Genomic DNA, 26866 nt, shown 5'->3' with positions numbered 1-26866 from the left:
TCACAAATTTATGTGTGAAGCGTTAGAGTGACGTAAAAACTGCAGGCACTGCTCAACTGCTTCAGTTTGTGTTTGAAATTCATAAAATATTTATTATAGCTTGATCAGTAGTTAATAATTCCATTAGATTGACCTCAGTTTCCTTTCATGGTTCATATAACAACATTTGTGAGCAAAAGAAATCTTGTTCGAGACTAACAGATTACAACACAGTGAAATCCTAATAGATCAGAGGACACTGCTTCACAACCTTCATCTTGCACTGTTAGCACCAGAGCCCCTTTAAGATGCTTCAATATTTTGGGGCCTGAATGCAAAGAAACCACTGGTTCCCCCTAGTGGAGTCCTGTGCCATTGTCTTGTTTGAACTGCATCACAGTAAAGATGCAGTAAAGTTACCTTCTGTATGAATTCACTGAGTGACATTTTCACCACAGGTCACTTTCCGACTTTCCTCATTCCTCATTAGTAAGACACGCGGCTCACTGACGTGGCTGTCCCAAAGGCTATGGAATAGATAACCTCAACAAACACTACAAAGAAAGAAGTGCATCAATCCATTTACTCTGAGACAAGTACAGTGTTTTTATTAATTCGTCAAATCTGAAGTATTAGATGTTTCATTATTAGATATATTGTTACTTCTCAGTTAATGTTTCAACCAAAACATGAAACCTCCCAACTGTCTGCAGGCATTGAGCCATCCTGACTGTTACAAAGAAGCAACAAGCTTGGTAAAGTGATGTGAGTTGGAGTCACACACTAAAAATACAAAACTGTCATGATAACCATGTAAAATCCAGGTGACAGTCCCTACACTCCGGAGTCGGTTTCAGAAGGTCCCTGTGCGGAGGGAACCGTGGGAATCGGACGTTTCTTTCTCCTCACAGCTGGATCTGGCCGGCCTGTTACCACTGTTGGGGCAGGAGAAGGGACAGGGATGGGACGCCTCTTTTTAACGGGGGTCATGCTGCTGGAGCGTTCTTTGAGGATGCCCTGAGCCACACCCTCCATGTCAGATACTGAGATGTGCATGGCTTCAGCCATCTCTTTCTTTGTTAATGAGACGAAGCCTGGGTCCCTGGCCAGGGAGACCAGTCCACTCTTCTCTAGAGCCTAAAGAAACAACAACATTCAGGTTTGTGCTCGCGTACAGTATTATTTTTAATACTTTTATTAATAACCATTGTGTTATGTTAAATCCTTTCAGTTATTGTACAGGTTAATTCAGTCCAGAACTAGCTTTAACATAACCCATCTCTGACAAACCTGACAGCAGATGTTAGACGTGGCATTTAATTAGAGTAGAAAAGAAGACCTGATCAGCCACTTTGACACCTACCTCTTGGACGAGGTGGTCGGCTGCAGTGTGTGAACTCTGACTCTGACTGTCACCATAGTTCGGGTCATAAGGGAACTGCATAGAGAAGGTAAGTATTCATATATATCGCCTGCATAATCCGTTGTTGGATGAGTCAACCTTCAATAAAATATTACCTGCGTTCTGCCTGTTCTCACTGTGAAGTTCCAGGCATGTCTGCTGGCTGAAAGAGGTAAAATAAATACATTAATGAATATATAAATAAGCAATTACGAAGCATTCCTATGGCTCATGTCTCAGTTTATTAATTTGGAGTTATTATCCGTCCAGAATTTTCCATGGCCACATTAAAAAGTCTTATCAAAGACCTTCATCTTTGATAGGACTTCTTCTGTGGTTTCGATTTAACATATGCAGCATATCATCTCTTGCTTGTGCCATACCTGCCTCCTCATCCTCACAAGGATTGTAAAACTCATCCGGAGTCCCTTCTCTTTCAAATGAAAATCTGAGAGGGAACAAAAATGATCACTCATAACGGCACTGGTACGCCATCATACTGATCAGGAGAGCACTTTGGTACTCACTCTGCAAAGGCGTTGTTGTTAGTGTTGCTCTTTGGTGGAGCTGTGGGGAAAAATTCTGTACCAGACACCAAGGCTGAGGCTGAGCTTGGAGGGGACTCGGGCTGGCTTTCAGAGAAACTGAGTGGCCGCATGTTGGTCACCTGTTGGGCCTGAGTGTTAGCCGGCTCAGTGGAGAACGACTCTACCTGGTTACCAAACAGGTGGTGTGAACGCTGCAAATACAAAGCAAGATACATATTAATAATGAAATAGTACGCAACAACGTAAAGGCAGGTTTAACGAAATGTTGATGTCATCTGACTGCTTTTCAAGTTTTCGGAAAGGTTTCTAATGGATGAAAAGCCAAAAAAAAAGATGTTTTTATTAATAAAACAGATAAAGGAGGCCATAACAAAGGTGCTGCAGAATGGGAGTACGAATGCACCGTATTGTTGCCGACGTTGTTTTGCACCTGGTAAATGGCCTCTTCTCCTGCCTCCTCCATGGCTCTTTCCATCTCTTCTTCATTCTGCAGGTCTCCTGAAATGGCTCTGTGCATTTCTGGAGCTGCTTCTTCCTCTATACTCCTCAACCCCGCCTAGAAAAACATGGAGAATGTGGATAAATGAAGGACAGAGGGACATATCACCGAGAGATAAAGCTGAGTACTGCTGATTTACAGTATAGAGTACATTTACTTGCACTGTAAGCTGAACTGCAAAAACGGAAAAACCCCAGCTCACCTGGATCTCTGGACCTGAGGCACTCTTCTTAGTTGGACGGTAGCCGTAATACTCCTCTTGACGCTTGATGAACTTGCGCAAATGGTCTTGCAAAAGGAAGGTGGCGTAGAATTTCCCCACAGTCACCTCATCATCTATAACCAGACATAACATAATCACAGTGCGCTCTGTGTTCAGAGACGCTGGATGATTTTGTAAATGTGAGACATGACATATACTACTGCCTCACCTCCAATAGGAGGAATGACCTGGTCTAACAGTTTCATGCTGGTGCGCTTCCAGATCTGCTTTATAATGGCTCTCAGCTCCTCATTGGCCTGCTCAAAGTTACCTGTTAGGAACGATTCAAGATAATGGAGCGTTGTTACAGTAGTAGCAGATGAGGCTGAAGGAAACATGTATGTTGCATAAAACATGTATACCGTACCTTCTGTTTTAATTTTGAGTGCAGTCCTGACCAGAGCGAAAAGCGTGGCATTAAAGGTGACCGTGCCATCACTGTTGAGAGGCATGTTCATACCGACCAAGCGCTACAAAAAGCAGGAAAACTTTAATATGGGCTCCTGCATACTTGCAAGCACCACACAGTGCTACTTTAGGCCTTTCTGTACCTTGCATGCAGCCCGGTGAGGACAGAATTTGCCAAAGCCCAGAGGAGGCTGAATACTTCGCAGCAGCGTCACCACATCCAGATGTTTGATTCTCCCCCTGTTAGATCAGAGGAACATCGCGAGTAATACCCAATTAAACAGCATCCCAAGGCTTATTTGAAAAGAAATGAGTTAAGAAATTAGATTTCACACTCACGTAGCTTCGGGATCATATTCAGCCCAGATCTTCTTAAACTCATCCAGATGGTGTGGACCAAGCAGAGACCAATCACGGGTCAGATAGTCAAAATTGTCCATAATTACAGCTACGAACAAGTTGAGGATCTAGAATAGGCAACAAATAAATATTGTTTGTTTCATATATCATCCCTATAATATGAATATATATAATAGATAAAGAAAAATGTTGAATTCTCACCAAGAAGGCACAGAGACAGTAGAAGCTGAGGAAGTAAAAGACAGCAAAATTGGACCCACAGGTGTACTCTTCTCCTGGCAGGAAGTCAGACTTGGGGTCACACTTTTTTCCATACATTGACGCCATCATGACCTCTTGCCAACCCTCTCCAGTAGCACATCTGGATATGTAAACATAAACCAAACAATGAAATGATGTTTTGTGTTCAAAACACAATTGAAGTCCAGAACCTGGTCTCACCGGAATAACATCAGAACAGCCTGAGGGAATGTCTGGAAGTTGTTGTTGCGGTTGACTTGAGTACCATCCACTAATGCTACCTTTCCAAAGATCTAAAGGTTGAAACAATGCCATTTAAAATTCAGCGTCAATCATCAATAACAAAAAATAGCAAAGTGTAACCAGTGACATTGTTTTTGCAGTTTGAATTCTGCACCTGCATCCCAACGACAGAGTAGATAAAGAAGAGCATCACGATGAGCAGAGCTACATGAGGCAGAGCCTGTAGGCAGAAAACAATGACATTATTAAAAAGTCATCACTAGGAAGCGCAATGGAAATTTGAAATAAAAAAGTCACGACGACAACGATTTCAATGATGACCTGGAAAGATTTGATGAAGGTCCACAGCAGGTTACGGATGCCCTCCGAACGGTTCAGCAGTTTGACCAGACGCATAACACGGAAGAGTCGGAAGAAAGTGATGGAAACAGAAGCATTTTCAGAGGCCTTTGGACACAAAGAAGGAAATGAAATGAAACCTCAAGTAAAAAACAAAAACATGACTGGTTTTAAATGTCTGAAGAGTTCAGGCTTACCGCAATTACTTGCATTGGATTCGTCTCCTGAACAAAGCAGAGGAAGAAGTGAGAGGTTGCAGCGGTATGTGTTGCATTTAATGTAATGTTAAATATTATTCAAATATGACTTCAAAATAGGGTTAATATTAGAGTCATTTTCCACTTTTGATGAGTTACAAATCTTTCAGATCAAAGCCGCTTGTAACTCATGCAAAATAGACGAGCTACACACGCTTTATTTTGGACATATTAACTTTGTTTTTGCAGTCAAGCAATGATTAATACTTCCTACTGTTACGGATATATATATATATAGTACGTACATAGTCTTGAGACATAGCCGTGTTTATAAAAAACAGTACGAGCCATACTGCAACATAATATTGCCACGCCCTTGAGATTTGTTTTATATTCGCTATGTAAGATGATGCAGACAGTGTAAACAGAAAGGTTTTACCAGAAGGTTAAGCAACACACGGTCTGTTACATTAGTGCGATACTTTAGTGGCGTGCTCACACAGCAGAGCACATGCAGCAGTGGAGATCAGATATTTACACAGCCATGGAGACAGTACAGTCCTCCACTATCGGCCAGGGCACTCTGTAGAGGATAGACAGATGAGTAGTGAGGTGCATGGGTGGCAGACGGATTGATGGGCTTTGATTCAACAAAAGTGAAACTGCTGCAAGCTTGTGCTCGTGGATGGAAAAAGTGTGGCATTGCAGTGCAACCATGACTGAAAAATAAAAACTGTGATCACCAAGAGGAAACACTAAGCAGCACGAGTAGCATTACCACCTAAAATAAAACTGAATTCTTATTTGATATTGTGCTCTTTTTAAGTGCTCGCACAAGACGTCACATGTTTTTGTGATGGAAATGCATCCCAGGCTGCACAAGGCACCGAGGACGCGGAGATGGATGGGATAAGGTGGGAAAGGACGACAACAGTACTGACCATGTCCTGTGAACTAGTTCTCCTGGTGCCAATCAGCTGTTGGGCCACAATTATATGCTTCTGGGTAAGATTACTAAATAAATACATGTGGTCATTCTAAATCATATCGCACTAAAAATGTCTTAATATAGCAAGCAAAGCAGTTTCACTTCATAATGTTGTTCTTTAATAATGATATAAAATATGCATGTACGTAAATCTTATATGTACTCACATCAACTTCACTCAGGATGACGTCAACAACGCTACCAATAACAATAATGAAGTCAAACACATTCCACGGGTCTCCAAAGTAGCCCTGCACAGACAGGTGAAGCATACTGACACATTAGGCAGGGGGAGTGGGTGGATAAGAATCCAGACAATAATCGTTAGAGCGTTTACCCGTGCTTTGAAAGCCATGAGCTTAAGAATCATCTCCACAGTGAAGAGCACCGTGAAGATTAAGTTGAGAATGTCTGACAGCTTTGTGACGTGGTCCGACTGATTACAGTGCTGTTTTAAAGACGGAAGAAAACAAATATATTTAAATATTTCAGCACTAACCAAATACAAATCCACATTCATCAGACCGATTACTAAACAGTCAGCTATTTAGTAATAGGACTGATGCTTAAACTACTCAAATAAGATTACATTTACAACACATAAATCAGGCCCACACTGACATTTTTATAATTAGGTCTGCTACACATCCCATTCTCTGCTGCTTTACAAACCTTTTAAAAAATAATATATATATATATATTAACAAGCACCTCACATGCACATCATGGTGGGATGAATTGTCAAAGAATTATAGGGAATGCTCACGTAAACAACCCTCATGGTTTGGGAAGAGTACACAAAATACTGTTACTTGGTCACCAGACAAACTATTAAAAATAGTCTGGAACCTCTCAGTTCATATTGAATTTCCGAGGGCCGTAATTAACAACAGACTCCATCATAAATAATGGACACAGCCACTGACGAGCTCCTGTGTTTGCCAGGGGAAAATCTTTTTTTTTCTAATGCATGCTATCAAAGTAGCTATGTTTAACCTAAAAGGAAACTGAGGTGGGTATCCTGCAGAGGTGTCTGTGCACAAGCTGTGCACTGCAGTGTACATGTTGTTGGTGCAATTATCTATGAATAATCAGTAAAGATTCATGCATGATGACATGACCTCAATGTTAATTTTATGTTTGGGACTTTTAGCTTATTCAGAGTCTGTGGGTATCATTAGGTGCAGAAGCCTCTTTGTTAGGCCTATAGTTATTTAGAGCATAAAACATGTGACATAATAAAGGGTGACAGAAGCACAAACAGCCCCACCCCCCCACATCTGCTCAGAAAAATGTCTGTCAGTGTCATCAGCTCCTGCAAGGAGCCAGAGATGTTCTGCTAAGGCATATAAATCAGGATCTCTCAGATTCATCTCGGTCCCAGACTGAAGATACTCAGTAATGACATTTAGTATTTTCTATGAGGACCATTAATATATATTAGGCAACAAAATGTACATACCTGCATCCCAAGACACAAAGTGTTCAGCATAATCAGAAAGAACATGAGGTACTCAAAGTAGCAGGAGGTGACAATGTACCAGACCCTGTACTGGTACGGGTTTTTGGGTATGTAGCACTTCAGAGGACGAGCCTTCAGAGCGTACTGCACGCACTGGCGCTGAAGAGACAACGAACAGACAACAGACACATTAAAGGAAAAAAAACGAGTTGCAACATGTTTTTATTTTGAATAATTAGACTACCAGTAGTACTGCCCTTGGCCTCATCTCAGTGTACCTGGTTCTTGTCCAGCTCACAGTTCTTATACTCCTGCTCACCCTGCTGCTGGAAGGTGACTATGACAAAGCCCACAAAGATGTTCATCATGAAGAAGGCTATGATGATGATGTAGATAATGAAGAAGATGGACACGTCGACACGGTTGTTGAAGACTGGACCCATGTCTTCTTCAGCTGAATCTATGGCTTTGTATAAGAGTCTGCAAACAAATGCAGATGAAAAATGAATAAATCAGTGAACTGAGATATGGTCAAATCAATGACTTACAGTATTTCCAGTCAATGGAAATACTCGTTTGTCACTTTCCACCTAACTCCTCACTCAGTCAAGCTTATCACAAATGCAGCTGATCAAACCAGAACAGATTGTGTGCTTACTTTGGCCAGCCCTCGAATGTGGAAACGGTGAACAGAGCCAGAATTCCATTGAGCACGTTGTCAAAGTTAAAGTCATTGTTAAGCCATTCTCTCTTAGCCACTACTGTGTCTTGCAGGGAATTCTCCATATGCTTCAAGTAGAAACCTCTGAGAGCAGACACAAGGAACATTAGTTCAAATAGACGATGGTGGAATGAAATCTGCGATGTGATGAATGTTAGTTTCCTTACTGGCATTCCTCCTCAGTCACTTTGGACACATCTGTGCAGCTGTAGAATTTACCCTGAAAGGAAGTGACACAATTCAGCAGTTATATTTACCAAAGAGCAGTTTTGACTTATCACCTCTATGGTATCTTAGGCCACCCAGCTTTAGTTCAGAATTTAAAAATTACCTTAAAGAGTTGGACTCCTATGCAGGCAAACATGAAATTCAGCAGCAGGGTGACCAGGACGATGTTACCAATTGTTTTGATGGCCACAAATACACACTGGACCACGTGCTGTCATATAAGACAAACAAAATCCAATAAACACTGAGGAGGACTCTAGACATACAAGTGAAAGACATGATGTTAATTGATCACTTAAAATCCATATCTATCTGAAAATATCCGGTCATTTTCTCTTACTTTACCCTTATATTCTCTTACATTTATTGATTCCCTTTAGAGAAAATTACTAGTTACTTTGCAGGTGAAGGTTGGACCACTAGACGAAACTACCTAACTCACACCTGGGGAAAATATGACCCCAAAGCCAGCAAACTGTCTTAATATGGCCTACAAAGAAAAGGAAAATTATCTCCCCAAACCCAATGGGAGGTGGCCTTATACAATGAAATGAAGGGGACTGAATGGAGTGGGTCTTAACTCAATTTCAATGCACTCAATTTTGCACTGTTTTTTCAGATACCAATGCAGCGTTGCATTTAAACCATTGGTGAGGTGAATTTAGTTGGAAAGGTATAGCATTTGGGTGGATTTGGGTGTTCTGCTTAACTTATCTAGCTCTTGTTTGGGATGCATTTTGATTTTCCCCTGCTACTTATGATTAGTTAATGAAGTATGAAAAATCTAAATGTATTGTCCCCATTTGAGTACTGAGAGTCTCAGAAGGATAAGTCAATGTGGCTCACTTAAAAAAATGCTGCCAACCCCTGACCTTTTTACAATTGTAGTTGCTAAACTTAATACGGCAGTTTTTATGGGTATCAGGCAACTTTCCACTTATTTGACTTTTCCTTTTAAAGAGTCTCTCTGAGCACTCTCACTCAGGCTCACAGCTCTCAAGCAAACTGTGCGTGTGTTTTACCTTTAATCCTTTGGCTCTGTTGATAGCTCTGAGAGGCCTCAGCACCCTCAACACCCTGAGAATCTTCACGACGGAGATGGCACTGGATCTGCGCACAACAAGAACACATGGCAGAAAGCAGCCTTTAAATTCATATCTAAGAAACTAGTATGATTTAAGCAAAAAATAACAATGGTGATCTTTTCATTTAACTTGAGCATCATGAAAACTCACTCCATTCCCATAGACAGAAGAGACACTCCGACCACAATCAGATCCAGAATATTGAAAGAGTTACGACAGAACGAGCCTTTGTGCATGAACGCTCCATACACCGTCATCTGTCAGTGACATAAACAGAGAACAGTTGAATAGAGACTCTTTTTTTAAGTGGTTGACCTTCAGTACAACAAGAAAACTCCTCTAAACTTCAGTCTCAGACAAATTATAACAAACTAGCTGGTTAATCAATAATGTAATGTAGCATGACATTAGAGCTGGATCCATCAGTAATGCTCTTTACTACTGTTACACTGTTAGATCTACCTTCAGTACAATCTCAATGGTGAACACAGATGTGAAGACAATATCAGCATAGGCCAAGATCTGAAAGAAGCACACAGAAAAAACAGTCACATTTTGCCTTCATCCAACAGAAATTGTTCAGTTGGATCACCTACACCTGGCTTTTACCTGGTTTCTGGGGGACTTGGGATCAATGGGGTCCTCAGCTGCTAATGAGATGGAGGAGAGCAGGATGAAGAGGAGGATTAAGTTGGTGAAGGACGAAGCATTGATGATCTTGTAGCATAATTTACGGAACCTAGATTGTAAAAACACACAGGCACAGGTAAATGTTTGCAGCATTTATTATGATATGATATCGTTTTCAGGTTGGTGTTGAGCTGGATGATGGTCTGTTTCCTACTTGTTCTGAGGGCCAAAAATGAAAAAGGAGCTAGCTTCAGGTAACGGAACTGCTTCTTCCTTCAGCTGCAGATCCGCCATTGGTCGGGGCCGGGGGCTGATAGGGATTTCAGGCTCTTCCTCCTCATCATCACCTACAATAGATAGAAAAGGCTCAGATTACTGGAGGTATTCAAATGAAAGCCTGAAGCAAAGACCCGTAATGATGCTGTAGGCTTCATATGGTAGTCACCAGGGGAGTGTGCTATAAACACAACACGGGGAATTAGCTGAGTCTAACTGTGATGACAGGTTACTATACTTATACTGTAACACAGCCAAGACAGCAGCCTTGATAAACAGCTGGTGCAAGGATTATAAATTCTTGCAGTTAGTGACCTCCTTCTGCTACAATTACACCGCTGAGAAAGGTTCAAATTATTTTCTTGTATTACCTGGGAAATCAGCAGGTGGAAATGGATCTTTCACTTCATTGACATTAGACTCAAATTCATCAATTTTGAGCTAAAAAAAAAGAAAGAAAGAAAAGAAAAACAAGGATGTTAATTTCTTCTAGATACTTATGCTGCCAAATTACATACATTTCAAGAGTAACGAAGTGACATGAAGCCAGAAACAACAGTAACCTTGGCTGTGGTGGGCATGCCTTCTATCTTGGCCCTCTGCTTAGTTATCTTCTCTCTCTCCTCATCAGTCTTCTCAGGCATTTTCGCCCTGTACGGCAAGAAGGAAAATAATTAGATCGAGCAGATTATCTCAGCTGGCTTAAACCTTTGGTTTTGCTTTTTTTCCCCTTTCACCTTAGTAGCTTCTTCCTCAACTTCTCCTCTGCCTTTTCTTTCTGAGCTGAAGTCAAACTCTCAGCCTCTGCGAGGTTGTCGACGGCGATAGCGAGGAAGACGTTGAGGAGGATATCTGTTTGCAAAGAGCTCAGGAAAAGAAATGAACCATGAATGTTAACATTATCTCCATGCATAGTTTAAAAAAAACAAAAATCAAAATAATAGTGTGAGCGTATGAGAAGGATACAGTTTCCACAGACAAAGAGAATAATGAAGTAGATGGAGACCAGGATGCCAGGAATGACAGGCCCTCCATAGGCCATGATTCCATTGTACATGATGGATGTCCAGTCCTCTCCTGTGAGGATCTGAGAAACGGTTAAGAGTTTAAAAAGCAGAAAAATGATGAATTATTGTTATGCATGAATGGATAGGACTGGAAATTAAATGTGAAATGAGCTTCATTTAAACTACTGATTGCAAAAATCTGTTTTAACAACTCAAATCAGTCATTACACCCGAGGCATATAGGGAATGATATGTGGTGATTCCAAATATCACATTACTTTGGATCTTTGACCTCTTCTTCAATGTCAGATAAAGTCAAACTGTCATAAAATGCCTTTGATCTTTAAAATTATCCTTGAAATTGTACTGCCTCTGAGGTTTGAGCTTTCTGAGTGCTTCTTGTATTTAAAAGTTTAAAGAAGAGCCTACGAAACGAGTGCCTGGTCTCACCTGAAACACACTGATCAAGGCCTGAGGGAAGTTGTCAAAGTTGCTGCGCCTGGCTCTGTGGTCAGAGAAGTTAAACTTCCCTCCAAAAACCTGCATGCCCAGGAGTGAGAAAATGACAATGAAGAGGAAAAGAAGAAGAAGGAGCGAGGCAATGGAGCGAATGGAGTTAAGGAGAGAGGCCACAAGATTACTGAGTGACTTCCAGTACCTGAAACACAAACGAGAGGTGGTAAATGGCAACGGGTTACGCTATAATAGCTTATACTGATATTACGGGGATATTTTACGCGATCTCGGCTTACTTTGTGACTTTGAGGATCCTCAGCAGGCGGATACACCTGAGTACAGAGAAACCCAGGGGAGCCACAGCACCTGCAGACAGCATGATCATCTCCAGGATACCACATAGTACCACAAAGAAGTCAAAACGGTTAAATAGAGACATGAAATATGCCCTGGGTCCCAGAGCATACATCTTCACAAACATCTCAATGACAAACAGCACCAGCAGCACCCGGCTAGCCACATCTGTTGAGATGATGGAAGAGATGGACAAATGAATAAGTAACTGGAATATACGCAAAACTATTGTTTATTAAAATATATATGTAAATGATCAACCTTGAAAGGAAGTCAGGCTTTCAGGCTGGTGGTGGTACTCTGTGGCTATGGTCAGAGTGTTGAGGAAGACCAGGAACATCACCACCCAATAAAACGCCCTGGTTTTCACGTACACCAGGCACTTCATCCTGAAGAAACGGTTCCAACGCCGTGCGAGGCGGCTAAGCACAGAAACAACTCTAACTTACTGTTTCACATTGAATGCCAGCAGAAATTTTCACAGTGGGAAACTCACTAGTAATAGATTATTCGACTCTTGCCCTCCAGGTCATACAGACTGTCTGTGTCTGAATCTCCACTGGTCAAAGGCAGGAGTCCTGATAAGAAAAAAGCAGCTATAATCCGAGATTTTCTTTGTTGACAAATGTTCAGAGGTTTTTTTTTCTTTTCTAGAGCGCACCTTTTCCTTCTCTATCAGCATCCAGGACTTCAGCGTGAGTGATCCACTCCATGTAGCCGTGGAGGTCTTCATCCAGTTGCTGACGCTCTCGTAACTTCTGGAACTCTCCACGTGACCTGGCCTTTTCTCGCTCTTTGGTAAACTCTCTGTGTGGAACAGCAAACACACGTTATTCTATTATTTCTCTGTTTACGTGAAAATGTTAGATTTACGGAAGGAGGGTAATCTTACCCACTGAGCACACCCAGAACCAGATTGAGCACGAAAAATGAGCCCAGCAGAATTAGAGGAACAAAATAGAGCCAGGGCCATTCATTCCCTATGGCATCATTCACCTAAAACCCAGGGTGTCAGTCAAAATCAGTGAATTTTATTTGGCTGCAAACTGCACACTGAATTTGAGACAATATTCAGCCACTGACCCAGTAGAGCACTTTGGTCCAGCTTTCCATGGTGATACACTGGTATACTGTCAGCATGGCAAAGCCAATGTTATCAAAGTGGGTGATCCCGTTGTTGGGACCTTCCCAGTCGGGCCGACATTCCGTGCCATTGATGATGCAGCGGCGTCCATTACCAGCCTGAGCACAGGGGGCAGGCAGTTCACCCTCTGCTGTGGCGTAGATATCTGTGGGGCAAGTTTAACAGCTTAATGTAAAGACCCAGGTGCAAGTATGTCTCACTCAGTGTTCTTTTAAACATACTTGTGCCTTTGTAATAGCAGGTCTTATGCATTTTGCACTTAAAGAGCTCCAGCCCCATGATGGCATAGATAGTGACCAGTAAGAAGACGAGCAGAGCAATGTGTAGAAGAGGCAGCATCGCTTTAAGGATGGAGTTCATCACCACCTGTAGGCCTGCAAGTGAACAAATAAACCCAGTTTGTTACAGAACCATAAGAACTTGGTACTGTTACAGACTCATAATACATGCCCATACACTCTAATGTTCAGTGTATCAGATGAATTTAAGGTGTATAATCTAGAATCAGCATCTCTCTGTAGCAGGTGTGGATTGGTTCTTACTGGGGACTCCAGAAACGAGGCGTAGAGGCCGCAGTACTCGGAAAGCTCTCAGTGCTTTCATATCAAAGCCCCCACCCTTCTCCTTTGGCACACCTGACACCATGTTTACGGTATCCATAAATAAGGTAAAGAGACTGCAGGAAAAGATGAGACAGCCGTGAGTGCCATAGCCGGTACATTGTTTATGTATATCACATTTTAATATATATTACATTCTTAACAAATAAGCTGTCTACCTGCAGCTAAGACATCCTCTTACCCCATGAAGACAATGACAAAGTCCAATATGTTCCAGCAGTTTCGTAAATAGGCCCCTTCGTGGAACACAAACCCATACGCTACTATCTTCAAGAAGCACTCCAACGTGAAGATGACCAGGAAGATATACTCCAGACTTTCCTGCAGCAACGGGAACAAAATGAGAAAACTTTCACTCTCACATAATATTCTCTAATAAAGTATTAAATGATTGATTAAATATTTTAAAGAGCAACATGACATGTGAAGGAAGAGCTTGGTTTTGATGCTGTCTGAGCAGCACACAAGTACAGAAAGATGAGTAAAGCCACTGGAGGTCAGCAAAGCCTTAATTCTTTCTCTTCTTGGGCAGACTTGTGAAACATATGCTAGGAAGAACAGCATAAAAAAGATCAGCAAAACTGTTGCTGGCATTGTCGCAGCTCATTATCTTTTGTTTCCAGTTTGTTCATTCTGATGCAGATTAAACATAACCTCCAGAAGGTTGAACAGAGGGACGGCTCAGTGCCCGCAGAGTGAATGATGAAACATTTTGACACCATGTAGCAAGTGAGACGAAGATGAAGCAGACTGTTTGCAGGAGACAGATAAAATGTGAGTGGCTGAATGAAAGCATCATCTGCAAATTGTCCCCATCTCTGTGCTTTTAATATCAGTGTTGACACAGGGCAGGAACACAGAACAGGGATTTTTCCTCAGACTAGACGTGGTTATATATGGATCTGAATATAAATGTTGTAGAACAAAAGGCTCTTAATATGACAGCAGTATGATAAAGTTTCAAGAATCCAGTAGGAACCCAGTCCTACTTCCAGTCCTAACAATCAGAAATAGAGAATTCATTTGAGGTATGTGCAGTTTATTTCCCTAAATCAGCTCAATAATCTCCAGCTGAACCAGCAAACACTGGTCCCCACATACCTAATCACCGACCCTGCATCCATTAACAAGTGTACACACATTTATAGACTTTTACTCAGTGTTACCCCAAGTAAAACGAATTCACCAAGGAAAGCTGCCCTGCTAGGCTACTGCGCATCAACATTACAAGCTATCATATTATTGGAATACGTGGCTGTGGTTACACGAGGCAACGTTGGCGGATTCTCCTGTATCACCTGCATCAGTGGAGTGGCGGCACGTAGGCTGACCTACTTCTAACAGTAAAAGAGGGGGTTGGTCCATCTCTTCTTACATTTTCACCTCTGAGGAATGGCACCGTAAGAACTAAGGAGGATTTAGGAAGAGGGCCAATGAAGAGATCAGGTGAGATTTGGGTTCCCAATAAAAGTAAAATGGCTATAAATCACAAAGACTGACATGAACTTTAACCCAGAGATATGTGAGGAGTATTATTGACTTAATGTAGGAAAGTAACCGATGGCTGGTGATGGCTGACATTTGTGCTAAATGCCAAACCTCTAAGAAAAAGTGATCTATTTATCATAACATTGGTGTCAACAGGACACATCCAATAAGCACTGGCCACATGTATGCACGGTGCAAGATCAGATATATCTTTTGCTGACATGCGCACCTTGTTTGTCTTTGGGTTGTAAAGTCTGTGACCTGTAATACACTACCAACAGTTTCACAGCTTTAAAACACACACCTATGAAGCTGAAAAATAATATTTTTCTGTACACACATCAGCATCGTGCCACCAGCTTTTTTACACTTCAGAACGAGACACTCGATGACTCAGATGCAGACACAGATGGCGCTCCAAATAAAGAACCGAGTTGTTTGTGGACACATTCAAATGGCGTCTGGCATCCCACAGCTTGTCACTGATTCAAAGCTGTAGTAAATTAATGTTACTACACGCTGATCAGAGCTGCACAGTCATCTACTAGTGATGGTAAAACTGAGCCTTCATGAACCCAAAAACATGAGATTAATTTAGTGTTTCAATTCTTTTATGTATTATGAATATTCTGAAAATGAAATACCGATATAGTCATCATTCACCGCAGTGACTTCTCATACAGTCATGTGACATGCAACAAAAAAAGGCTCAATGTTTATTTACCAAATTTAAGTTGGTGTTGTTGGTGTCTTCTTCAGGCATGGGTAGGAACACAGCCAACGCGATGCAGTTTGCAAAAATGGTCAATAAGATGATGATCTCAAAGGTTCTGGAAGGGGATGCTCAGGATCATGACAACAACAAACAGCAACAAAAATCCCATTTTGCCCCCCCAAATATCCACAAAGGTCTATTGTCTTATGTTTAGTATCTTACGATGTTAGTGGGTGAGAGTGGGAGGGTGACTTAAGCTTTCACAAGAATAAAAAGGTCAGTTTATTTATCTGACTAAGTTATTTTACGTTTGTGATTCAGTGTAAGGGATCCAGCTCTGCAGGCACTGACTAGTGCCTTTAAATGCTGCCTGAAACATCATCCCTGAAACAGCCCCCCCGGGTAGCCAGCAAAGTGTTCCACTTTAATGCAATCTTGCCTGCTGTGCTGCTTCATTCTCACCCTTAGGGGGCTCTGTGTGAGAATTCCCCTGCCAGGTCAGCACCATGTCTCAGTGTGATGCCACAGGACAGCTGCAGAGCCCAAGAATATGACCGAACCATTTGAACACAGACTGTTAACCAGGAAAGAAATAAAGAAAAAAGCGGTTCTTTAAATTTTGTGATCCATGTATGAGGACAGTTTTGTTTTTGGCCTTCAGACTTTTAGTAATTTTCCATAATTTGGCTCTGTATACAGCACCTAAGCCCTGTGTTACCAAACCACATACCAATGAGATTAAACTGTGCCGGAGGAATGACTTATGACGTGGTCCAACATACCAGAATGAAATGTCAAATAGAACAGATCTTTACACATCATCACGTTTTAAAATGAGGTCACTGTTAAACTCAAAGTCTGTGTATCTGCGTTTAAACGCTGTGAACAAGAGGTTCCTATCACTGGATTGGTATGATCAACTCATTCCAGTCTGGATCCAGGAATGGACATGAGGCTAAAAGCAGAAAATTCCCTAGAGGGGCCACATTCTATCAAAAGCCTGCTTTCTGCTCTTTCATCTTCTCCTACTTGGACGCTGAAATGACTATTTGGACATTTAAAAAAAAAGGAGCGAGTTGAATGAGACTACCTTGCTTTTGTCAGCTGATCTCAGATTAACAGCAGGTGAAACTCCACAGGCTGCAAACTTGACTTTGATACAGATCAGAAACATTACAAAAGTCTTAACACTTCAGGGATCATCTCATCACACATTTGAAAGAGACCTGGCTTGAGCATGCTGACCACAGGTGAACAAGGCTATTAATTCCCTGCCCTGCTGTCAGTATTTTTAAAACGGGGCTCCATGCTGCGCTGACTGTATTAATGCCTTGATATCCTTGAATTTCAAAGAAATATTTAAACTGAAATCTCTGCTAAAATACACACAGTTGTCTGAGGCGTGTGTGTAATGACTGAAAGATCTAAAGGATACTTCCACTCCACTATGTTGATGCAGGCCTTGCGGAAGGGATTTTTGAGGTTGAGCAGGAAGAGAGATCTCGCGGGTCGAGGGTTTCCTCCAGTGGCCTGTAGTTTCTTAAGCTTCTCCCTCTGCTTCCTCTTCAGCTCCTCTTCATTCATGATGACCGGCTTGGCCGCTTCTGTGTTGGACGCCATCTTGATGCCTTCACCTTAGACAGGCTCCAAATTCCTGTGAAAGTCAACGTTTATTGTAAAATCCCAAACTCAGGTCCAGTATGTCTCCCCTTTGTGAAAGCAGATCCTCCTCAGGCTCCCCCTGGCACCCTCTTTCTTCTCCTCCTCCTCGCTCCTTTGTCGATCTCACCCGGGCAGAGCCACAGGCCTCTCTGCCTGGCTGAGGGCCTCTGACAAAATAAGCCCACCGCGTCCAGGAAAAACAGCAGGAGCCCAGAGTGACTGGAGGAGCAGTTGGCCTTGGTATAGTTTAAATTTAGATTATGAACCACCAGCAGGCCATGCTTGGGGATGATTATAAGGGTAGAGTGAGGGGGGGGGACTGTGTGTCTTTGTGTGATTTTGTTTGTGTATGTGTATATATGTGTGTGTGTGTGTTTTACTTTAATGTCAACCTCGTATTTAGGATTCATAAGTAGTACACAGACTTGTAATTATTAAAAAAAAAAAAACACTATAATGCAGCTTTTTGGCATTTCTAAATAATAACTGAAGGCTGGTATTTAAAGGAATAATGAACAATAGGTATCCGTAAGCCCACCCTAACTGCTGTAAGCGCCTCACATTGATTGTGTGGTGCATGTAAACAATAAATCAGGGTTTGTGATCTAGCTAACAAGAAAACTGCAAAACTTCATCAGAATAATATTCAATACTGAATGATGGACTCAATACTCGGTAACATTCACTGTGACCAAATTATTTTAAATGAAACAATTTAAATGAAAGTCAACCAGCCCACCAATCACCAACCCTTAAAACAGTCGGTAGAAGCAGTGCTGTTTCAAAACGTGTAATTCCCAAACCAGGACGTTTGTAGTTACACATTTCAAAACACCTTTTCAAGCTGGCAACATGATCTTAAACATGCCACAGGTGACTGTTTTCCCAGCAGCTGAAAACCACTCAACATGTGAGCAATCTTCAAGCACCACAGACCAGTGCAAGAACGCGCACTTACTGTGTACTTTGTCGCCCTCTAGCGCCATTAACAGGAACAGCAGATATGAAAGGACAAAAGTAACTGCAGGAGAAAGAAATTCCAAAACCTTTTTTTTGAGGAATTTTCCTTTATTATTTCACATCAAGCTAAACATATGGTTCTATAGCACACTTAGGCCAGAGATGCATATAATACATTGACAGTAATTACAAATCAACTAATCAAAAATCAATTAAAAAGATAAATTAGAAACCAATAAACTTCAGTAGATCATACTGTGTATGAGGTACAGTAATGCAAACCAGTGTGCCTGTTTTTGCTGTACTAATAATTTCCCAACTGGGAGCTTCAGTAATAGGATGCGAGCAGGAATTCACTGACAGATAATGATGCACACAAGGCCCTGAAGCCACGAAGCATCTGGATTCTGCCACATTATCATCAGCTTTAGTGGTTTAATGCATTCTCCTGTGATTTTTCTGAGAGTCCCTTTAAAACTCTGATAAATGCCTCCTTTTCTTTTTCTCTCTTTGCATGAAAAGAGTGTTACGTCAAATTGTGCTGCAGAAAAAACAACAACAACAAAAAACAAACAAAAAACCCCACACATGGCTATGGTGCTGGGTTCAGTCAGAAAATGTAAAAATAAAATTAATACAAATGCAAGCACTAGTTAACAATGGGTGAAATTTCTTAGTTGACCTTTCCGTCTGTTATTTTTAGAAAGCTGTAAAGTTGGGAGAAACACGATCTCCCACACAAAGAGAGAAAAGGCACAGAGTGGGGCGCTGCTCAGATGTGAGTATACAAAGTCCAAAATCAACAATCATACATTAAATTCATCCAGATTTAAATACCAATAAATAATTAGTGCCAAAACAATAGCAACAGCATTGCAACTGTATAGACAGAGCAGTCCTAATTAACGTAGCTTATTCTGAGATCACATCATAAATTATGCTTGAAGGAAAAACAATTATAAATATTAACACACAATAAGCTGAAATGCTTTTGACAGCCAGTGCAAAATGGGAAAAGTTATTATTTTATTAAGACATTCAAAGCTGCACTGATGTGCAATTTGCTGAAAGGATTTGCTGAGATGACTTTAGGTCTTCAGCAGTGCTTCAAGCATCAGTTTTCTTTAAACTGCAGCTTTGCCCATCTCAAGTTTTTACATCTAGTAAATAAACCAAGTTTAAACATTGTCGTAGTAGATGTGTAATGTTTAAATATTAATTCGGCAGATGCGGTGCACAGCAATGACAAGAGGTTTTGTGACAGTGCCACTGGTGTAATAGCAGACGGCCCAGGAAGGTTACGCACTCTAAACTTGGCGTTAAGGTCAGCCTTAAGGTTTAACTTAACAACTTGTGGCGGTCAAAGACCGTTTTGCGCTGCTCCTGGACCTGCTTTTTCCAGCGCTGCTGTGCTCCCTCAACCCGCTCCAGCACCGTGTTTCCTCTGGCCTGGCTGCTGCTCTCTGCCTGCGGACGCATCTCCTGAACACAAACCAGAGACTGTTTGAAATCAAGAACTTTAAACTCCACAGAACCCAAATAAATACACTGGAGTGTGCTTGGATGCTGTCTTCTTGAATGGTTACCTCAGAGTCTTCCTCATTGTGCAGCGGCTGGGTGTACGGGTCATGCTTGCGGATAAGAGGATCAACCAGTAGCAGGAAGAGCATGTAGAGCAGCAAGGCGCCCACGACTGACAGGTAAATGATGATGGTCACCTGTGATATTTAGCAAGAGTAACTCATTGAATCCAACATATAAGCTTTGCAAACTATTCTTACAAATCTTTTCTTTAAAAAAAAAAACAAACAAACCCCCCCCCAAAACAAAACAATAAACTAGAAAGGCTTTGCAAGATTTTCAACGACTCATCTTGTATGACAAACAATCACAATGAACCCGCTTTGCTTGGGAATCAAAGCTGAGGAAGATATGTCGTCATATCCAAGAGAAAGTCAGTTGTACCTTAATTGTGTTGCTGCTTCGTTCTTCATACTTGCACTCACAAAGCAGACAGTAGGCTTCCACATCATGGCCAGGAACAGGCATGGGCTCCACTACATGCAGGCAGTTGCTGTGAAAAACATGAAAATGTTTGTCATTTCTACTGAGCTAAGAGAAAGAAAACCCCTAAAAACACTAGCGCAGTGAAAGAGTAACGCCTTTTCTTTAAAAATCCATGAAAGTCTAAATAAAAATGTTCTTCTTACCAATCTTTCTGGGAGAAATTTCTGTTATAGATGTGACCGGTAATGTTTCTGTAGGGCGGGCAGATGCATTTGCAGCGGACATCCTCAAAGCTCTGCAAGAATTAAGGAACTTTTGTAAAAGTGGCCCAGATTCAGCTCATCTTTCCCCCACAGCACCACTTGAGACGTCTCTCTGTTATTAACACAAGCAGTTATACAAACAAACACTCTGACATATACTCCAGTTATTCTACGTCAAATGGCACAAACACACAGATAAGGACAAAATTTTGAGATCCTCTATGAAAACTTTATCTTTTGGAGCATTTAAGTGCTGTTTGACAGTGCAAGAAGTTTAAAAACACAGCTTTTCTTTTCTTTTACATAATTTTAATTTGGGCACAGAAACAAAATTATTTCACATTAGCCAAAAAATACCAGAGCCAAAATTATTAGCCTACGATACTATACTTTTGCAGTTTCCAACGAGTCTCACACACACCTCCTGAGTGATCCCAGGACAATTTCTCAAACGCCTCCAAATTCGATGGTGTTTTGGAGGCAGCTCTTCACAGGAGTGACGCATGTTTTGGGTGATTATCATGTTGAAAAATAAAGCATAACCCAGACCCAGTTTTGCTGCTGACTGCTTGATGTTTTCTTTCAAACACTTCACATATTCATCTTTTATGATACCTTCTACCTTAATAAGATTCCCAGTGAGTTGTACACCTTTTCCCTTTTGTCTCATCTGACCAAAGGACTCACTTTCTATGCACACTCATTCTCCAGGTTGACCTTGGCAGACTTCAGTCTGCTTTGAAGGCGTCTCTTCTGCAGAACTGGAGTTTGTGTTAGTCTGCAACCTCGCAGTGTATTCCTACTTCTAGTTGATTGTCTTCTTTAAGACTACAATTCCCAACTTGGCTAAGAAATTCACGAGTGTCCTGGCAGTGGTTCAGGGGTATTTAGACACATCTCTCACGAGTTTTCTTTCCAGAGTCTTTGAAATCTTTCAGAGAGATAATATTATATTATAATAATATTTACCCTAATAATGTTTTTCTGTGCGCAAATAAAACTGATTTATAGTCTCTAAAGAAAATTCTTATGTTGTTTAGTTAAAAAAGTACTTGGGAAAATTCTGACAAAAACTTTAATCAAGATAATCATTATTTAGATCAAATAATGTAAGACTAACATAAACAGGTATTGTTTAAGTAGATGTAATTGCATAATTGTGCTGACAATATCGCCCTTGAACTATTATTTTACATTTCGTTATTTAACTATACAATCTTTATATTTCACTGAATAAAACTGAGCACAGTTTACTGAACATCTTCCCATAAACAAAGCGATACTTGATGACATTTAATCCACAAACACAGATCCTCTGTGTACCAGCAGGTCTTTTACCTTAGCTCGGGCAAAAACGACAACATCCAGCAGAAACACGGTCACCACTGCGGCTGCAGCAAACATCCAGGATCTCCCCCAACCACACGACATTTCCCCAAAGGCAAAACAACTGGCACGACGACTGAAGGATCAGCAGCAAGGCCCCTTCAAAATATAGCAGTTAGCTAGCACTGCAAGGCAGGAAATCCACGACACGAAATGTCGTAAAAACTGAAGAAACAAAGCTCGCAACGCGGTAACTTCCGCTGTGAGAGTGAGGAAAACGTCTGTTTCTGCGTTGCATTCAGGTTGAAAGTGTGCTCTCACTTTGTTTAGAGCAAAGATCGCCAAATGAATTTTGTCCTTCCTTATTCCGGACTCGCCACACATGAAGAAAACAATCCGACAGCAAAGACGCAGAGACGGCGCCACCTTCTGGACAAAATAAGAAGTACAATAAAATAAATGCATATTTATCAAGCAGGTTACATTATAATCACTTACTGTCCCTCTTTATGTGGGACTGCACAGCATTTTACCCCCACATACAAACGCACACATATCTTTAGACAGTGTCTCACATTTTGACTGGTTCTGCAGGACATGCGCTTTTCTAAAGTCTGGCTTTTACTAGTTGCATATGAAGGGAAGACTTTTTTTTATTATAGACAGAAAAAGGAAAAAGGTCAGCCTGTCTGATGTCATACCCATCAAAGAAAGTTACCAAAAAGTCACAAGCTTTGCACATTTTATTGAATATGATGGAAGCTACCAGAAAGAAAAAGAAGATGCAGCATATTTTGGAGAAACAGAGGGTTTTGTGTGGTTTTTTGTTTGTTTGTTTTGTTTTAGTTTGGTTAGTTCGGCCCCCACACAGCGAGAAGGTCCTGGGTTTGAATCCAGTCTGGAGCCTTTTTGAGTGGCCTTTGCGAGGGGATCTGTCCGGGTACTTAAGCTTCCACCCACAGTCCAAAGACATGCATGGAGTTAGGTTCACTGGTAATTCTAACCTGCCTGTAGGTATTAATGCTTTTCTGTCTCTGTGTGCTGCACACTGGCAACTAAGGTGTACAAGGTGTACTCTGCCACTTGCCCTATGACAGATGGGAAAGGCTCTAGCTCCCCTCCGAGCGGAGGAAAGTATGGTCAAGTGACACGGTATATGTGTGGCCAAACTATGCACACTGAAACCCCAAAACCTTTACCAGGTAGAAAAGCAGCTTAAGTAAAAGTGAAATGAAAGAGAATATGGGAGTATATGAAGACTATTGCATTAGACCATAACAACAAACTTAGTCCTCCCGCTTTATCATATTTACCTAGCAAGAGAGATGAAATAACAATCCAGTCACTTGCACAATTTACTGTATTTTTGAGGTTTTGATCCCAGCATTGTTCTTGCATCCCATAGACAACATTTTCCCCACATTCAGTTTGTTGGGATCTGGTCAGCATACCTGCACTCTTTTATTAATTTAATCAAGCCATTACTTTTCTGTGAATTATTGCACATTTTAGTCCTCAGTGCTAATTGCTTTCCATATTTTACATTAACAGTAGTGAGTGGAATTGTGAAGCTACAACGCTTGGACCAAAGGTTTGCTTTCAACAGTTTCAACAACATGTTTTAAACATTTTTATCAGCATTAAACAAGCACTGTGGACTCCAAAGCCTCTCATCCACCTTTACTGTTGTCTTATCAGACATTAGTGATGTGATTAAAGTGTGTCATAGCTGAAGCTGTACAGAGCTCAGATTTCCAGAACTGCAGATTATAGAATAAGCAATTCAACTATGAAATGTTTACATTTTGACCACTTACAACATTAAAATAATGCTTAAATATTAATGTGTCTAAAAATTAGATATATCAATGATGCATAATTCCAAATAGCAATCATATGTATGTAGCAATCATAAGCAGCCTTTATTAATCTTTTTTTTAATGACGAGAATAATCAAGGATGCTTTATATTGTTTCACTCAACACTTCTCTTGAGTCAAATCCAGTTTCCATTTTGGAATTTGAAATATGAGTTTTAGCTTCTTGACCCAATCAATACCCCTATTTCCTGGTAATCCTGCTTTCACATCTCTCTGTATAGTAAGCTACTCATACCTTTAATAAGCCACAGAAATCAATGACTCACAAATTCAGCCTGAACCTCTTGAGCTTTCGGTCATATAGATCAATCGAGACCGTGGTTGTTTCTCTAATAAGCTACGATATCAGCGTGAACAACAGAGCACCGTCTGTGTGTAAACACTGTCGTTCGTGTGACCTGTGATTCAACCACTTAAATCAGCTGCAATGCTGCCAAGAACTTGTTTATTCTATATATAGTTTGGAGATTTGGAGTGCTGGGATTTCAGTCTCACAAAGGACGTGAACTCAGTCAGTTTATGTCTGCCTACAAGGTTGTTGTTGAGCTATTTGTACGCCTAAAAAATATGAGTGATGGGAGACTTAATCATGTGAAACAAATACACAGACAACAGAAGAAATCCCTGAAATCCATATTTGTACTCATTTTTTCATGCTGTACAAATTACTTATTTTCAAATTCTTCCTTTAGAAAACAACACATTAAAAAAGATTTCCACTCTTTTACTGAAAGATGCCAACCACGATGCTGTTTTCTTGGGTGGGAGCTAACAGGTGATACTTCACGGGCATTTATGTTTGTCAGAAATTGAAATTTTGCTGTTTTATTTTTATTTACAGTGAGCAGGTTTAGTTTTATGAAAAGACAAGAACTGGTCGGATTATGTGGAGAAAACCTTTCACCCAGACAATATTAGGCTGGTGATGTCTTTTATGCTGTCAATGACCTTTTGCTGTTGATATACTTGGCAAGCTAGTTCTGAATGCTTTAAGTGTGTTTTGGTTTTTAATTGATTCCTCAATTGATTACTTCATGAACTCATGCATGTACTTCTTCATTCGTGTAATGATCTCCGTCATAATTGGACTAATAAACGCTTTAGATGGTGATTTGTGCGAGCTGTCCATAATATATTTCATTCTCTCACTTCTGTCATTGTAAGCCACTTAGTTCTCATCTTCTCTGATGCATGGCTGCCCTTTAATCCCCAGGCCAATTACAGCATAAATGACACTGACCAGAGCCTAGTGCCAGGTCTCATTATCAGTTCAGACTTTTTAAGAAAAAGAAAGGAAAAGATTCAGTTCTTCTTTGGGTAGACTTGGTAAAAAAAATATTCATTTAGGAAAGAAAAATGAATCTAGTTGTTTATGTAAAGTGGTTTATTACCACTCAACTAAAAAAAAAGCACTGTAATTGATGCGGGCAGATACAAATATTTTGACAAAGTCTTTAGCCGGTGAACTGCGAACGCAGCCTGACTATAAAACAGCAAAGGGAAATGATCCATAATGGAAACACTGCAGAGAAATTCAACTCATAAACAACATCAGAGGGTGTCAAGTTCTCTTACTTGTCAAGGTACCTGAAAGTATTGACTGAATCACATTATTCAAAGCGTTCATTTTCCAGGGACCTGAAAGCATCAGGCACTTTGCCCACTAGGAGATGCTATAAGGCCCAAGGCAAAGCAAACTCGACCAGCAGACGTTAGTCAAAGCAGACTTGGATGTGGAGCAATGTGGATACGATATAGGGCATATAAAATAAAACAAGAGAAAATATATTGTGAAATTCAAAGATAGAGCTACATAAAACCAATTAATTATTAGCTAAACAGCTGCAGCAGCACTGTAGATAAATACCCACCTTATATGACTCACCTATAGGATCTACAGGTTTTTGTCCTTAATCTAGCATTTTCAATACACCCCTCAACCTTTCAGTATGTTTCTTTTTGACCTTTATCACATCATCTGCAGTGTCTTTTTGCCCTCCTCTGTATCATGCTTTTGGAGAGAACACTGTTTGAATAACAAGACTATCTCTGAAGCGATATCTCTCCTCTCCTCTCCGCTGAGGTGATGCATTGTGGGCAGTAAGACTATTCTAATGGACACACGTGGTAATTACAGTAGTGGGAGGTAGCAGACAGTGGTGATCCAGGGACAGCGCAAAACTATAAATCACAACTCCTGGTTCCGCCCTCCTGAGCGTAGCCGATCACAGTCAACCAAAAAGCAATTCTGCCAACATGTGTTTGCACATTTGTCTTCATCAGCCACTGGCTTGTTTTGGGCCCCTGGAATTGAATTTTTCTTTCCCATGGTAATCAAACAAAGACTACTTCTTAGGTGTTTCACTCAAAGTCCCCTGCATTAGGTCTAAATATTGACCACATGTGAAATATACTTGTCATTTTTTGTGTTTAGTTTGATCCTGTTGAAGTTACAGGAAAAAAATATCAAAGAATTATTAAATTACAGGATGTTTTTTTTTTTTAAATAAAAAAAGCTCTGTGTGATCTTCAGTCAGAGATAGAAGATAAAAATGATCAGTTTCAGTGATGTTGCTTTTTTGGAGGTAGCGTGAGATGCTTGCTAGAGAAATGTTGTAACCAAAAGAGGTGTCAATAGCAAAGGTGTTACAGCAGTAAGCAGTGATGGTGACTCAGAGTACAGTGTGTGTCCTGCTCTGCTTTATCTGTACGGACAGCTGCCTGTCAGCCAGCTGAGCCCATGCAGGGGGAAAGGTGTCTGCTGAGGAGCTGGTGTCAGCAAGGTGAGAGCCGAGCCCGGCTACGCTGAGCTGAGCTGAAATGGATGCAGAGGAGGGAGTGTCTCCTGCCTCTGAGGGACACCGATTTTCAGCAAGGAAACAGAGACTGCTGGAGCAGGAAACTCAGCCAGACAGAACATGAAAGCCAAGAGCGGCCATGACACATGATGGACACAAACGGAGGAAGGGAAGCTGTCCCCACACTCACCCGCCCACCACTTGCTATTCCTCTCCTTCAGCAGTGCTGCACCCCTGCAGAAGGAGAAAAGAGAAACATGTCGATGATGCTTGAATTGCAGTGGCTCTCGGTTGAACTCTGCCCCCGTGTAATGTGTTGT

The 26866-nt window shown here is 41.0% G+C and overlaps 2 protein-coding genes across 3 annotated transcripts; both read right to left on the bottom strand.

The window, feature by feature from the left end:
* Window positions 1-544: 544 nt before the first annotated feature.
* Window positions 545-17548, bottom strand: LOC102207782 (dihydropyridine-sensitive L-type skeletal muscle calcium channel subunit alpha-1). Of its 2 annotated transcripts, XM_005732610.1 has the most exons (45): window positions 17087-17548; window positions 15661-15766; window positions 13630-13769; window positions 13371-13504; window positions 13050-13202; window positions 12768-12973; window positions 12577-12680; window positions 12346-12491; window positions 12181-12262; window positions 11946-12106; window positions 11627-11852; window positions 11325-11532; window positions 10834-10954; window positions 10605-10719; window positions 10431-10518; window positions 10239-10308; window positions 9806-9938; window positions 9571-9700; window positions 9424-9483; window positions 9112-9218; window positions 8899-8986; window positions 7980-8087; window positions 7816-7868; window positions 7586-7732; window positions 7206-7407; window positions 6928-7086; window positions 5803-5913; window positions 5633-5716; window positions 5016-5060; window positions 4478-4504; window positions 4263-4388; window positions 4096-4161; window positions 3900-3991; window positions 3660-3819; window positions 3438-3565; window positions 3242-3338; window positions 3058-3160; window positions 2860-2961; window positions 2631-2764; window positions 2360-2485; window positions 1909-2120; window positions 1765-1829; window positions 1498-1544; window positions 1343-1417; window positions 545-1116 (listed from the first exon to the last, which is right to left on the bottom strand). In XM_005732610.1, exons 1-45 carry the CDS (start codon window positions 17269-17271, stop codon window positions 814-816), a joined length of 5535 nt encoding a protein of 1844 aa, XP_005732667.1. In that variant the 5' UTR covers window positions 17272-17548; the 3' UTR covers window positions 545-813. The 2 variants fall into 2 exon arrangements, with proteins under 2 accessions (XP_005732667.1, XP_013766153.1); XM_013910699.1 differs by having other exon boundaries at window positions 2860-3160.
* Window positions 17549-18368: 820 nt separating this feature from the next.
* Window positions 18369-22290, bottom strand: tmem9 (transmembrane protein 9). The gene is made up of 5 exons (XM_005732609.1): window positions 21882-22290; window positions 20484-20575; window positions 20239-20347; window positions 19860-19991; window positions 18369-19755 (listed from the first exon to the last, which is right to left on the bottom strand). The coding sequence occupies exons 1-5, from the start codon at window positions 21972-21974 to the stop codon at window positions 19612-19614; spliced, it is 570 nt and encodes a 189-aa protein (XP_005732666.1). The 5' UTR covers window positions 21975-22290; the 3' UTR covers window positions 18369-19611.
* Between the last annotated feature and the right edge of the window lie 4576 nt (window positions 22291-26866).

This window comes from Pundamilia nyererei, unplaced genomic scaffold, assembly GCF_000239375.1.
Source record: "Pundamilia nyererei isolate P.nyererei 1_Seehausen unplaced genomic scaffold, PunNye1.0 scaffold00047, whole genome shotgun sequence".
In the NCBI taxonomy this organism is placed as follows: Eukaryota; Metazoa; Chordata; class Actinopteri; order Cichliformes; family Cichlidae; genus Pundamilia; species Pundamilia nyererei.
Note: the sequence above shows the minus strand (reverse complement) of the source record. Positions and strands in the feature narration are given on the sequence as shown.